The sequence below is a fragment of the Propithecus coquereli genome, unplaced genomic scaffold (genome assembly GCF_000956105.1).
Source record: "Propithecus coquereli isolate 6110/MARCELLA unplaced genomic scaffold, Pcoq_1.0 Scaffold222, whole genome shotgun sequence".
In the NCBI taxonomy this organism is placed as follows: Eukaryota; Metazoa; Chordata; class Mammalia; order Primates; family Indriidae; genus Propithecus; species Propithecus coquereli.
The window spans coordinates 1,129,065-1,144,650 of record NW_012147412.1 but is presented as its reverse complement, the minus strand read 5'-3'; the positions used below and the strand labels follow the sequence as shown (position 1 = coordinate 1,144,650).

General features: G+C 50.6%; 1 protein-coding gene across 1 annotated transcript in view; it reads right to left on the bottom strand.

The window, feature by feature from the left end:
- Positions 1-15,327, bottom strand: part of GRIK4 (glutamate receptor, ionotropic, kainate 4) — a 307,922-nt gene extending 292,595 nt beyond the window's left edge. The window contains exons 1-2 of the mRNA XM_012644896.1: positions 15,224-15,327; positions 9,964-10,095 (exon numbers count right to left, since the gene is read on the bottom strand). Of these exons, the coding sequence (XP_012500350.1) occupies positions 9,964-10,045 (82 nt within the window). The 5' untranslated portion in view covers positions 10,046-10,095; positions 15,224-15,327. The remainder of the gene's footprint in view (positions 1-9,963; positions 10,096-15,223) is intronic.
- Positions 15,328-15,586: the final 259 nt, after the last annotated feature.

Sequence of the window (15,586 nt, the reverse complement as noted above, 5' to 3'; positions counted from 1 at the left end):
TTAAATGTTAGGAGCTGTCTCCATGTCAAGTGAGACCATCAGCCTTCCCCTCCAAAAGCCTTTCAATTTCAAGCTCCTTCGGGGCCTCCCTTGGGTCTGCATCATTCATTCACTCAGCAGATGGTTAGCGAATACCTACTATATGCCAGGCATTGTCTTAAGTGCTGAGGAAACAGTAGAAAACAAAACAAAGGGTTTTTTCTCATAGGAGGATGCTGACAGTAAACAAACAGGACCAGTATGACAGGTGGTGATAAGCGCTATGAAAAAGTAAATCAGGCAAAGAGGACAGAAAGTGCTAGGGGCAGGAGAGGGGTATAGGATGGTCAGGGTGTGACCCACAGGCGTGAGGGAGTGAACTGTGCAGATGCCCAGGTGAAGAGTGCTCCAGGCAGCGAGGACAGCTCATGCAAAGGCTCTGGGGTGGGCGCATGCCTGGTGTGTTTGGGAAAGGCAAAGAAGCCACTGGGGCTGGGGCTGGTGAGTGGTATGAGCAAGAGGCAGGGTGGTAAGAAAAAAGAATGAAAAGCAGCAGAATAGGAGACAGATCGTGACGGGCCCTGTGGGCCACTGTGAGAACTTTGTCTTTTATGCTGACACCAGAAGTCAGGGGAGGACTGGAGCACAGGACTGACATGATCCAACTTACGTTTTTGGAGAATCGCTCTTGCTGCCATTTTGAAAATGAAAAGTGACAGGGCACGAAAGAAGCAGGGAAACTAGTAGGAAAGCTTCCCAATAACCCAGGCAGAGATAATACTGGTTGGAACAGGGCAGCAGCAGCTGAGGTGAGAAGCGGCTGGGTCGCTGGACTTACTCGGAAGACAGACCGACAGGGCTGCTGTGGGGAGGGTGTGGGTGTCAGAGAAAGATGGGGTCAAGGATGACCCCAAGCCCTGGAGCCTATGTCCCAATAGATAGAGTGGCATTGCCACTTGTGAAGCAGGGGAGACAGGAGGAGAAGCAGCCTTGGAGGGGGGAACCAAGAGCTTGACTGTGGACATGCCAAGTTTGTGTTTGCATTAGACATGTGAGTGGGCATGATGGGTAGGGAGTGGGTGTGCACAGAGAAGAGGTTAAGGCCAGGGCCCCAGGGCACATCCATACTCAGAGCTCAAGGGAGCAGGAGGAACCAGCTAAGAGGACTGAGAAGGAACAGCCAGAGAGACAGAGCAAGAACCAAGATGGAGTGTGGTCTAGAAGCCAAGTGAAAAAGCGTTTCAAGGAAGGAGTGAAAGATTGTGTCAAGCGCTGCTGCCAAGTCCAGGAAGGTGAGGCCTGGGACAGATCACCGGATTTAGCAACGTGGACATCCACGGTGGGCGCTGGCAGTCTGACGGACAGGGAGAGAGGGGACAGGACATGGACACAGTTGCAACAGGCAATTCTTTTGCAGAGCTTTGCTGTAAAAGGAGAAAAGTGGGTTTGCTGAAGAGGGACAGAAGCTAAGGGAGGTTTTTAAGATGGGGCATCATTCAGACCCATTAGCTGGCACCTTGGACAGCGACTCCTGTGAGAAGAGTCCACCGCACTGTGAGGGCAGAGAAGGTAGAGCCCATCCTCTCAGGGTGCTCTTAGGCTCATCAGGTAGATGGAATTCAAATAAGGTTTTTAAAAATGTTGGCATAAAACGGGGATAAGTACCCACAAAAACAGTGCAACTCTCGAGTGAGCAGGTGAGCACCCCCCGCCCTGGCACTCCAAGGATTCTGGCAGGCAGAGCTCTCGGGACCAGGTGGGGGTTCTCATCTCCTGGAATAAGGCGAGCTTAAAGCAGGGTTTAGAAAAGCAAGAGACAGGATCTGGTGGGTGGATGGGGAAGGGTGCTCCAGGCAGGGAGAGGCTAGGGATGGAGACAGGCAAGCCCCAGAGTGCCATTAATAATAATAGATGCCACTTTCATAGCACTCACCGGATGCCTGACACCGTCCTAAGTGCTTCTATGTAGGAACATATTGAATTCTCATAAAAACATGAAATAGGGCCTACTATTATCCCATGTTATAGATGAAGAGATTTAGGCGCTGAGAAATTATGTTCTTGCCCAAGGTCACCAAGGATGGAACTCGGACTCCTATCTGGGCATCTGGTTCCAGAGCCCCAGCTGTTGTGTGAACATACATGCTGTGCCGGAGCTCTCCACGACTTCCCCGCAACCATCTGACTCCGTCTTCCCCCACCTCAATCACAGGAAACGGCCGTTCAAGGTATCTGAGTGAGTGAGGGTGGGAGGGACTGAGATGAGGGGGACATGTGAGGGACCCTCACGTGGGCTGCCCCAGATGACTAGCCAGCCCCGTTTAGGTTGACTTTCTCACCTGAAACACAGGGAGAGAGAGGAGTGGAAAGGGCTGTGGCCGAGGCCTGCCCCTGGCATAGAGGTTCAGAGCAGAGAACCTCGTTTCTAGAGGGGTCACACTGACACGAAGACTGCCCATTCCACAGGTCCGCAAGCAGAGCTGGGCGGCGGACTGCTTCTCGGTGGCTCCCAAGGCCAGTACTGCAGCCAGAGGACTGTGCGTGCCAACATGGGCACATCCGAGCCCTGGCTGGCCTGGTCCTCCCCACAACACTCCTCGTCAGTGTGGGCTTCATGGGCCTCACCAACGCAGTCCACCAAGAGCTCATCAGACACCATCTTTCAGCTCCATGGGAAGAGACACACCCCAACAGGACACAGAGGGACTGCTGGGCAGCCCGACAGCTGTCTGTGACATCCTGCTGCCCAGCGCTCCCCACCAGCCAAGCCCCAGCCTCCGTAAAGCCGACAGGGAACATGTGCCTGTTTATCCAGACTAATGAGAGCTAAGTGTGACCACTGTCTTGCCTGCAGCTGAGCCACGAGGCTGTGGGTGGGATGTGCCAGCTCTGGCGGTGCGCACGAGCGTCCCGCCCACTCAGACTCACACGCCGAGGCGCTCGCTCGCTGAGCTCTGGCAGCAGCTTTCACATTGTCTGTGCTTCTCCAGCTCCACAGGGAGGAAGGAGGCACCCAGAGAGGCCAGGTCTACACCAACAAAACAGAAGAATTAGCAGGGCTATTATCTCTTACCTGGCTTATCCAAATGGGGTCATGGCTGAAATTAGGCAGATGGTTGCTCAATTCTAAGCTCATGTGAATGGTTATTAATGAGGACGCGATAATAATGGATTGCCTCCCTAAGAGAGTATGAGAAGTGATCAAAGGTGAAAATATTATATTCCTGAATCCCAGATTGGAAGGGGTCTTAGAGGTAACAGGTACAACACCCCATTTGATGCTGAAATCCCTGTCCAACCTATCTGTGACTGCCTCCAGCTAGGCAGACCTTGATGTCCAAAAAAGCCCATTCCATCTGCCTGGTAAACATTTTTGTACATGGAACCAAAATCTCTTTCCATAATTTCTAGCTCTCCACTCCCCTCCCACCCCCCCAAAACAGAGCTTGCTAATGACTCACTCCACATCCTAAGGCTTTTTGTAAACCATTTCACAGAGCTGGAGACAGGCTTTTGAAATTCAGATGAAATTATCACCATTGCCATTTTCCTAATACCATGTTCATTCATCCCTGCTCAACCCAATACTGCCAGTCAGGTCCCCCAGCCACCCTGCCAGGCAGAGCTGGACTCTGCTCCATCCAACAGGGAAGTAGATACCATCAGGCTGTGACATTCATTGAGGGACAGAACGAGAGGCTGGGGGAATCCAGGCCATTCTAGCACAGATGAATGCAGGCGGCCACATACCAAAATTATATGGAAATCAGCTCTATTATCTAGGACTTTGACTTGTAGAACAATAGCCCCATCCCTTCATCCCTGACACTTCTGCCATTGGGACTGTTCCCAGTGATCAATCACGATATGTTAAAGAAAACAGAATACAGAAGCAAGACTTACTAACATTTGCTGCCATCACTTGCCGGTTTTCTGTAGCTCAGCCTCGGGCATGCGCACACTGGCCCCTGGTGGCTTTCAGATCTCACCCACCAAGAATGTACTGCCGACAAGGCTATTCCGGTCTCTGCCACCGGGATGTCCTCAGACGCTACTCCATTCACCCCCTCTGTAGACATGCCCACCCACCTCCGTGAAAGCCTGGGCAAGTCGCAAACCCTGCGAGCCTCAGGCTCCTCTCCACAAGATGTGCTCACCCCTACCTGCCTGGCAGGTCGCCGGGGAGACGGGATTAACTTGTGTGTGAGAACATGCTATACGCTGCAAACCATGGCACAAATGTCGCCAAACAGTTGAGAGTCAAGAGTCCTGGTGTTACCAAAGGGGCCTTCACCAATTCACTTCTCCTTTTGGGACCCCAGGATTTCTTACCTGTAAAATCGAGCATCTAGGCCTCATTCATCCCTAACCTCTCAGCAGAAGAGACTACAGCCTGAGGTTGTAGCTCACATGGGCTCTGGAAAGCGTGAGAGAGAAGATAAACACCCAGAAACCATCCTGCGTGGTGCTCCTGAAGACTGAGGGAAGATGAATGACACAGCATGCTGGCCTGGACGCTTCTCCAACTACAGCCAGGCCTCCTTCGTCCACCCCAAATGTGTGTCCGTGGCAGGGGTAGAGCAGGGAGGGGAAGAGAGACAGCCTTGTGTGTGCAGACCTACAGGGACTTTTGTTTCTGGCAAAGTATTTACTCTCCTAATTATATATTTTGCTGGCTAACGATAACATCGGTTGACGTTTTTGAGCCTTGATCAATTCCTGGAGGAAAAGAAGTTTGCAAACTGACAGGTCAGCTAATGGTTCAAAACTTGCCATAGATAATTCATTTAGCAAACATTTACCCAACCTACCACTACAGGCCAAGCACGGTGTGCTAGACCCTGAGGATACAGCCATGAATAAGAGAGACAGAATCCCTAAGGTGCTCAGTAGGGGAGAGATTTATGTCCGAGAAATCTTTCCATACTCCTCTCTAGGTGACAGGTGACAGATGAAGGAGAAAGTCATCAATTTCTATTTGTCACTAATGTGAAAGACCAATTGATTGTCTATATGGGTGACTCAATTTGGAAATGAGATGAAAAATTACGTGCCGATCAAAATTTCATAAATCAAATCACGTGGTAACATTATTAGAGGAGCCCCTACTCAGGAACCCCATGGTGAAAATCAAATCACGTGGTAACATTATTAGAGGAGCCCACTACTCAGGAACCCCATGGTGAATCCTCTACAAGGCAAAGAATTCAGTTGGGATGTTTGAGTCTTGGTGCATCTGATATATTTAACACACAGCAGAACCGGTCTTACGAAACCAATGTTTTTTATTCTTCCTCCTGGCCCATCCATTCTCCTATTATCTTCATCTTTATAACATCTGAATGTTCTGTGCTGAACGTTCTTTATGCAAGATTGGAGCTGATTGGGGGGAAACCAACTAAGTAAAAAATTACAGTTGTGAAGTGCTTGGGGTCCTAGTGAGGCAGAGTGTCACATAAATCCAAGCTCTGGCTGCTTTGCCACCGAGGGAAAGCTTAAACAAGAAAGAGATTCAGTTGCCACGACAGGCTGCTGATGTGTCTCGTGCGCCCACGTGGAGCAGGACTTCCCCTGCCGCCCGGACTGAGCCTCTGCGACCCCCAAGCCTCAGTTTCTGCATCTCTCAGCTAGACTCTGTGCCCTTAAGAAATTCTTTGGAGGCAAAAGTGTCCCCCCAAAACCTCAAGAGACTATATTAACAATAACGATTCCATCTTTCAATTCCTTTGCCAGACAGAACACAATGTATTTAATGTGGCTGCCATGATAACGGGATATTCCAAATGTCTCCAGGGGGTCACGAGCTGCAGGAGAGTAGAAAGAGGCAGCTTTGGAGATGGACGGATTCGAATTTCAGTACTTGCGCGACCTTAGATGTCTTATTTAAACTCTCCGAGCCTCTGTTTCTTCATCTATAGCATGGGATCATTAATTCCAACATGAAGATTGAGATTTGGCAAATACCTAGCCTAATACCTGGTCAAGAGTAAGGCCTTTAAAAGTGGGAGTTATCATTTTAATATTATTATTTATTTAGCACCATATCCTCGGTGCTTAGCACACAGCACTCAATAAATATTCATTGAGTGAATCAATGAATGAATTGTTATGTTTATTATTATAGCCAAACTTTCACTAGAACCCAGTCAGGATCTTCAGCTCATTCCTATTCTCTCTTTTGAGTAAGACAGACAGACGGACATTTTCTCCTTCTCTTCTTTCTCCTTTCTCCGAGAAGTCTATTTCTTTAAGCACAGGTAGAACCAGAAGAAAGCACTTTAAAACAATGGTACCAAACATGTTATTGGGGAACCCGGTCCTGCACGGGCCACGGGTTCATCTATCCATCACATTCACTGAGCTAGAGCGATACATTTGCACACATCATGTGTCAGGCCCTTGTGTTAGTGAGTCACCCTCCCACGGAGTTCAGCGTCTAGTGGGGAAATGCCCTAACAATTAGAATGCAACATGGTAAGGGCTGGAACAGATGTATGTGCCAGGGAAATGGGAGAATAGTAGGAAAAAGATGAATTATCCGGGGAGGGACAAGGTAATATCAGGAAAGGACTTTGCAGAGGAAGAGCCATTTAAGCCAATGGTGTTGGAGAAAGAAGAAAGGGAGGAGGAGGAAGATGAAGAGGAGGAGGGTAAGGAGGAGTTGGAGTTGTTTTCCAGGCAGAGAAGATGGAATGAGAGGAAGAGTACCACAGGCAGAGCAAGAGGAATGGGTACAGCCTGGAGTAATCCTCCCTGGTGTATGTGGGTCACAGTGAGCTGTTCAGTGTGGCCCAAATACAGGGCCAGGGAAGGAGTCACAAGAGGCAGACTGGAAAGCACAGTGTGCCCTCAGTTAACTAATACTTACTGGGTATCTAAGGTGTTAGCGGCAAGGGTCCCGTTTGCTAATGTCTGAACATTTTTCTGAATAGCATTGAAGGAAACCGCTTGAGAATATAACCTTCACGTACCGTTAAAGGTGATCCTGCCTCCCAGTGGCTAAGGGAGCCAATAGGTGCACAGCAAAGAGAGCACTGGAACAGGTGTCAAGGACATCGGGGTCTAGAGCCAGCTGCCACCAGCCAGGCTGCCTACTTGCCATGTGACCATGCCAAACCACTGCCTCCTTTGGGCCTGTTTCCTCATTTGCAAGACGAGGTTGGATAACAGATCCTTATAATCCTTTATGGCTCTAAGACAGAATGACGACGACCCCCGATCTCTGTAAGTGGCAGGGGGCTGCAGAGATGGGGTCGGGTCTTCCCAGGGTATTTACTAACTGGCGGCTCCACAGTCATCACTCAGGGGACCCAGAGGGAGAGAAGCAAAATCAGAAAACATTTTCAGAAGATAGATGATGGAAGGGGCTGACATACGTGTGAGAGTTTGGGGAATTTATGCAGCCGGCCTCACAGCCATAAATAAATCCCCTTCTCTTAACCCAAAACCTCATTCGGGGGTAAACAACAAACACTGTAATAGACAATTCGGCTGTCTCTCCCGCCCCATGCCCCACTTGAATGAAAAATAGCCGTCACAAGGCAGGGTAATGGGTTCGGCCGCCTCTTTCCAAACATCCGTATTATCACCAGCAGACGAGTGGGGCTGGGTGGAGCAAACGGGGCGATTTATCTCTGAGATTCCCGGTCCCTTCCTGCAGCCCCACTGTGACAGCCATCCATTCTGAGGCTGGGGGTGGGCTGGGGGTGGGGACAACCCCAGAAAAACCCAAATGCAGGGAGAAGTGACCCCTGCGGGGGTGGAAGGAGCAGCAGCGCCTCCCTTTCTCATAAGCCTGTGGAGGACCTCGGGGAGCCCAGCACCACCAGTGCCGACCCGGCCCATCTGTGCGCAAGGCCGCCTGCTGCTCAGCACAGCTACTTGTGTTTTCTTGACCTACTTCTCTTCCCATCCCTGCCCTACTCCACATGCCCTCTGGAGTCCATCTAATTAACACCTTTCCGTCTATAAAGATCGGGAGACTTTTTGAAAGCTCCTAGCACCTAGGATAACCAAGGAAGACAGGAAAACGGGTCCTGGCATTGCTGTCTGGGTTTTTCTTTTTTGTCTGTTTGCTGGCTCAACGCTGCTTCCGGGCCTCCGCTGAAGACTGGGCCCGCTTTGACCTTGCCAGCCAGCCTGGCAGGAAACCGGCTGGAAGTGGCCTAGCGTGAACCAAAACTGAGGGCCAGCAGAGTCTTGACGACACTGGACGAACATTGTTCAGAGTGTGGGTTTGGGGGGATGGGGCGCCCCTTTGAAGCACGGGGTAGCAGCCGAGAGAGGGACCTGTCAGCTCCGCTTTCTGCTTCCCTCCCAAGAACAAGTGTCAGGTGAGGTGCTGCTGATTTTGGCTCAATCCCTTTCCGCTTCCCATTAGTGACAAATGAAAATTGATGGGTTGCTGCTTTATCCGCTCATTTAGAGGGGGAGAAAACCTTGTAGCAACGCTGAATAACTGTGGGCATCTTATAAATTAAACATCTTAAGGATATGAACCGTTTTGCATTGCCGCTAAGCAGAATTAAATTAGGTTTTGATGTTTCTGTAGAAATGAATGGAGAAGAGGGAGGGAATATTTTGTTTTTAATTCCTTTTTTTAAGCATGCAGAGCAGTGCATCGAGGGCAGGGTAAGGGGGAGAATTGAGTCACCTGTCCACATTTCTGATTCCAATCAGCTGCCACTCACTGCATATGCACAGGAAGACGTGCCCACAAGGTAACAGGGAGCAGCTCATAGACCCGCAGGCTCGGCCTCTGGCATGTGATGCCTGGGCTGGCCAGGGTCTCAGTGGCTGGCCTGCCTCTGCCCACACCGGGTCTCCTGACCACCACCAGCATGCCAATCTGACTGCAACTGGGGGAATTCAGGAGCTTTAAGTCAATTCCCTGGACTCGGCCTCAAACCATGTTTGTTCTAAGTCAGTCTCTAACCCTTTTAGATTCAGATTTAGGATCTAGGATCCTGCCTTCGCTCCCACTCTAGCCCCAGTCTGGGAAGAGGGGCCTCACGTGGTTATCTGTCTGGAAAACCTGCCTGGTGTTGGAGTCCCTCTAGGACTGTCGCTTAACCCTGTCCCTGGGGCCCTGCTGTTAGACGGATCTTCTTATGGCCAACAACCTACCTGCCTGGGTTTGCCAAAGCTGTGCCACCCATCTGTCCACACTGTCCCCTATCCCCACATACACAGGTAGACACATCTGATCCCTGACATCCCACATCTGTCCTTACTCCATGGGTTCTCTGTTGCTGGGCCATCAGATAGCCACACTGTGCCTGCTGGACCGGACTGTGTCCCTGTCCCTGTGGCTGGGGCTGTGTCCCCAGGACCCAGGATCTGGAGTTCCTCAACCTGGAGCTGACGAGTCTCTGTCAGTCCTGGCAGGGGAGGGGACATTAATTTCCCAGGCCTTCCCCTCCAGGGATGGGCATGCAGATGGCGCAGGTGGCAGCCTGTCTGCCCATATCGAGAGTGGGCAACAAGGACAAGGCAGACACTGAAGTGACCCTGCCCCCTCACCCCCAGAGCCAAGCCACAGCAAGTAGACACAAAGTCAAGGGCACTTCCAAGCGCTGGGCCAGGGTCACCCAGCAGACTCCTGGCTTCATCCAAACTGTGGACACAGCACACTCTCTGGGAAGCCTTCTTAAGTGACCTCTTCTCTTATCTGCAGCCCTGGATTTGGAATCCCCATGGCCATTCTCACCCTCCTTCTTCACTAACAGCTGCCCCTTAATGTGCTAGACTGAGTCCATCACAAAACACACCAGGGAGTTATCAGCATCTTTATTCGAGTCACCAGGGGAGCTCGGCAGGTTGACCGGGTCAGAGCTGTCAGCCTGTCCGGCTGGCCCACCAACCACAACCTCCGCCCCAGCCAAACTCAGGAGGGCATAGTGCACGTTCGGGGCGGCCCCCCGGGGGCGGGTGCAGCACTCACATGTCCCCTGTGGGCATCACCCGAAGCCCGGCCGCACTTACCGATCCTCAGGGAGTGCGGGCTGCAGGCGACCATCACGAGCCACGCAGGAAGCAGCACCAAAGGCGCCGAGACGCGGGGCATCTTCTATAAATCCTCATGGAGCCCTCTGCTGGTCTGGGCATGACATAACTCTGCGAGAGAGCGGGGGGAGCACGTGAGTCCTGCGCCCCAGCTGGGCAGCCCCCCCCATCCCAGGGAGCACCCCGAGAACCTCTGAGGGGAGGGCCGCCAGCACCCCCAGGAGAACTTCTGGCAGTGCCGTGGGGGAGCTCCGGGCGGGCTCCAGGCAAAGCCATGGAGTTGGGGAGGCCCCCTTGTCTTTCCTCGCTCCGCCAGAAGGCTCGGGTTCCAACTCCCGCCCCCTGATTGACAGGGGCCGGCTGTGGTGACTGTGGTTGGGTGATTCACAGTGCCTCCTTGGAAAAGACCTTCATCTGCCCTTAAGGACCTGGAGCCATGGGCAAACAGGAGAGGAAGGAGTGGGAGGGTCACTCCACTGCCCCAAGCACAGCACGCGCTGCACGCTTGGGCGGACGCACACCGCCCCAGCTCCTCCACTCGCTAGCAGTGTGGTCTTCACGAGGGCTTCTCTTTGTCTCGGGTCAGGTTCCTCATATATAAAAGTGGTATAACAGCCCCTCCTGGTGGGGCCGAACTAAGGACTAACCAAGGTAACACAGGAGCAGCCACCATGCCCAGGTCCTGGACTAAACGCGGGGCTATACAAATGTCAGGCGCCCCCTGTCGCAGATGCGAGAGGTTGACTCCTAGCAGATACCGAGGGCAGAAGCCCACATCCCAGGTCATCAGCTGGTTTCCACATCTGCTCTGCTGCCTGCTGAAAACTAACCCCCGCCCCATCCTTCCTCCACCAACCCCTCCCCTCCTTCCTGAGGGGGCTGGGCCCCTTATGTCAAATCCGGAACCTTGGAGGGGCTGCCTCTCCTCAAGGTGGCACAGGCATTGTCCCCCCACTGTGACCTCTCAGACACAGAGACCCGGAGTCTGTAGGAGGCCAGTTCTGCCCCCATCACTGGGGTGAGAGTGGGGCCAGTGGGCACCTGGCTGTGCTAATCCCAGTGCCCCTGGTTAGGACAGCAGTTGAAAATGTTTCCCCCACCCACGCCCTAGACAGACAATCCAATAGGAAAATGGGCGAAAGGCTTGAACAGACTTCACTATAGAATATATCCAAATGGCCTATAAACACTTGAAAAGGTGCTCAGCTTCATCGGGTATCAGAACATACAATTTGAAACCACAATAATATATCACTATATACCCACCAAGATGACTTTTTAAAAAAAGACAATATCAAGTGTTAGTGGGGATGTGAAACAACTAGAACTCTCATATCGTGTTAGTGGGAACATAAACCGATATAACTGCTTTGGAAAACTGGTCTACTACAGCTTTACCCATATCCTAACGACCTAGCAACTCCACTCCTAGGTATGTACCCAACCCATATGCATGTATGTGCTCACCGAAGACATGTACTGGAATGTTCCTAGCAGCATTCTTTGGATTTCCCCAAGCTAGAAACTACCCAAATGTCCAGCAGCAGAATGGAGAAATATATTGCATAAATTATACAATGGGACGTTATACAGAAATGAAAATGAATAATCAACGACTTGCAACAGCATGGATGAATCTCATAAATATTGAGCAAAACAAAAAAAAAAAGCCAGGCACAGATACATAATTCTACCTACATAAAGTGCAAAAACAGACAAAACTATGCTGTGCTATTAGAAGTCCACTTAGTGGTTAATGGTTAGGGTAGCACCTGGCAGGGGACAGGAGGCATTTCTGTCTGGGTGCTGGTGGCACAGGTGTGTTCAGTTTGTGCAAACTCACTGAGCTGTGCATTTATGACAGCTGCACTTTTATGTGTGCTATGTGGTTCAGGGGCACCCTCCCTACCCACCCCAACTCAACGTTCTAGCCACACCCAGCACCTCGCAGTTTCCCTCTGCCTGAAGCAGCCTCCTCTGCTCAGCCTGCCACGTGCCAGGGGGTTAGACCCCTCGCTGTGAGCCGCCAAGGCAGCCCTTGTCCCTCCATTGCTGTTGCCTTTATGTGTCTGCACCTGGGATCAGTGTGGCTTCCATAAGGGGGAGGACTGTCTCCAGTCCCTGTCCTATCCCCAGAGTCTACTCATACAGAATAGGTGCACAGCACATATTTGTTCAGTGAATGGAAGGCCTCAAGCAGTCGGCTGCTAGAGGGAGACAGAGGAAGATACAGGGTAAAGCAGTGGGGTAAAGGCAACTCCGCTGCTGGCGTACCAGGCCCAGAATCTTTGTTCTTTAATTCGTGGGTGTTGGTGCAGGGATATATTATAGCAAATACAGTCTCAAGGGAAGCTAGACATTCTTACTCATTATGGATAAAGTTGATTATTCAGTGATTTTCTGTCTCCCCACTAGAATTTAAGCTCAACAGAGGTGGGGCAGGGGCAGAAATCTTGTTTGCCTGTATCCCCAGGGCCCAGAACAGTGCCTGGCATATAATATGGTCTCGATAAATATTTGTTGAGTAGATAAATGAACTGTCAAAGAAAAAAGAACTTTAAAAATCTGGTTAGGCTATATAAAGGTAATACTAAATACAACCATTTACATCAAATGTCTTCCATTTATGCCCGATCAGCACGCTGCACGATAATTATTATGCAGACTGCTAAATAGGTGTCAGATTAGCCTGTATAAATTTTATTAGATGACAGAACTACACTCAGTTCATACAGGCCTGACTTTTATTGCTCACAGCCCGGAAGCCTGGCTGATTCTGGAGACCACAGTTAAGGACATCAGTGGCTCAGGTCCTGGGCTGCTCTTGGGCCTCCGCTGTGTGACCCTGGGCATGAGGATGAGAAGTAATATCTTCCCAAACCTTACAAGAATAGAAAGAACCACCATGTCATATGTGTCTAAGGTTCAGCCGTTTGCAAAATTCTTTCCGGTCTTTATCATATTTAATCCATAGAACAAGCTCTATTACAGACAAGGAAACTGCACCCAAGAAAAGAGACGTACCTAGCTGAAGGTCACACAGCTGTCCCGAGGCAGAGCCAGGGCTAGCCAGGTCCCCGACTCTACTGGCCTTTCTTTTATATCTTAACTGTTACAGAGCAGAAAGATGAAGCTTTTAGAGTCTTCATCAAAAAATGCAAAGAAATTTGAGATCTTTATTTTCAGTTTCATCTTAGGTCCTAAAATGAATCCAGTCTTAGGACCTAACAGTGCAGCCTTGATGAGCTGAAAATATTTTAATAATTTAGAAGTAAAAAAGAAATTATTCTGGAGATATAGCACCAAGACACTCTTCTACTAACATTACCCTCCCTGGGGGGTTTCGCCTCCACCCACGGTTTATTAGCACCTGCATGCCGTGGCGTCTCAATCAGCATCTCAAGCCCAGAACACTTGTACCTGCACGCCTGCCTCCTGAATCCCCACCTGGACGTCCCACAGCACTTCAGACACACCTGGTCCTAAAGAGAAGGCCTCATCTCCACCACGCCCGCCATCTGCTTCTCCTTTTACTTCTCCTTCTCAGTAGGTGGAACCACAATCCACCAGTCACCCAAGCCAGAAAGCTGAGAGTCACCCTAGATTTCTCCATCCCCACACTCCCACGTCTTGTCCGTCACCAAATCCTGACAGCTCTGCTTCCGAAACACCACAGCCTTCTCTCCATTGCCACCAGCTGTCCAAGTGCAGACATTTGTCAGAAACAACCCAGACCCGTGCATCATCATCCTTATTGGTCTCCTTCCTCTGGTCTTCCCCTGTTTGGTTGGTTCTCCACACAGTGTCCAGGGGCTTCTTGCTGAAACACAAACTTGACAATGACATGCTCCTGCTCCAAAGTCACAGGTAGTTCTCCGGTGCATAGAGGATCAAGGGCGAACCCCTCGCTCCAGCAGATAAACCCTCCCATGGTCTGGCCGCCACTCACCGGCACCCGACACTCCAGCAGAGCTGACGTCCCACTTCCCTAAACACGCCGCATCCTTTCACTGTGCTCCCACGCCCGCATGTGCAGTCTCATTTCCTGATGGCCTGCAAACTGTTCTCTCCAGGCTCAGCTCCTCATCGCCCCTCTGAGGCTTCTGTGACCCCCTCCCCAACTGCTGCCACCACCCCTGGAATGCTCCTCACGGGGGCACACATCTTGCTTATGACGACGATGCTGTCTCCCCACAGAATGCAAGCGTGGATGGCAGGGACTGTGCCAAGCACCTAGCACCCTATCTGGCACATAGTAGGTGCTCTATTAATATTGGCTGAATGGATAAATAAACAGATGGTATCAAACAGGCATTTTCTGAGTTTATACCAACATAAAATAAATTCCCAGTTTGGCGTATACATTTCATATATTTGCTGCAGTTAAAAATAATGATTTATGCGGACATGATGCTGCAGACGCAGGCAAATGGTAATCACAGTGGTGCGTGTTGAGAAGGGAGGGAAGCAAACATTTACTACCCTTTTATTCTGTGCCTGGGGCTTGGGCTGGTTGTCACAGGTAAGGACATGGGTTTTGGTCCCACCCTGCCGTGTACTAGCTATACACCTTGGGCAAGCTAGCTAACTTCTCTAAACCTTGATTTCTTCATCTGGAATACGGGGATGATAATATTTCCTCATAGAGTTGTTACGAGGGTTGAACGAAGGGATGTTTGTGTAGTAAGCACTGGATAAATACTAACTTCGTGACCATTACACTCACCCTGGAAGATGGTGTTGCCTCCCATTTCACAGATGAGGAAGTTGAGACTCATGCAACTACCCAAGCTCATGCAACTAAAGCAGTAGAGCTGGGGTTCACATTCAAGAGTGTCTAATCGTAGGCGACCGCAAGTCCCACGCTCCTTCTTTGACCAGAGTTGAATATGGAAGTATTTGCAGAATTTAAGTTGAAAGCAGGTATACGAGTATGGTTTCTGACTTCTGAGGGTCTCAGACAGTTCCCACCTAAAGCGAGCTGCTCCTCGATCTTGTACTTTAGGTAATCCAGAAGACAGAGAGCTCAGAAACAGAACTTTTCCATGTAATTGAGGGCATTGCTCTAGACACCCCACAGAAACCGGGCTGATGATAATGAGTGCAGAGTTACCACGCAGCCTGGTTGGAACCCGGCTGCATCTGGCTCTGGACCTTATTAAGTGAATGCTCTTGAGCGGCTACACCCCTCAGAGGCTGTGTCCTTGCCCATCAGTGGCACGGGAATGACAATGCCCACCTCCGGGTGATGAGCACCAGGATAGCAGGGAACAATTCCGACTTTTCCACCTGGGTCCCCAGTGCCTAGCACAGTCCGGCTTTAGTAGGTACTCAGAAAACATCCGTTCAAATAATGAAAGATCCAATCAGAAAATGTACGTGGAAAATGCTCTGTTAACCACAAAGTATTTGCTCATGAGTTACATTTGGTGTCCTTGGCCACGAGGACTTTACAGTCCAGGTGCGATTCCCCCACCCTTGCAAACTCTCTTCCTGTGACCCTCCAGGCCTCGATGTCCACAGCTCATGAGCACCATTAAATCACACGTTGCCCCGTAAGAGCCTGAAGCACGCTGCGGAGCACTAGTCTCAGAGCTGGCGC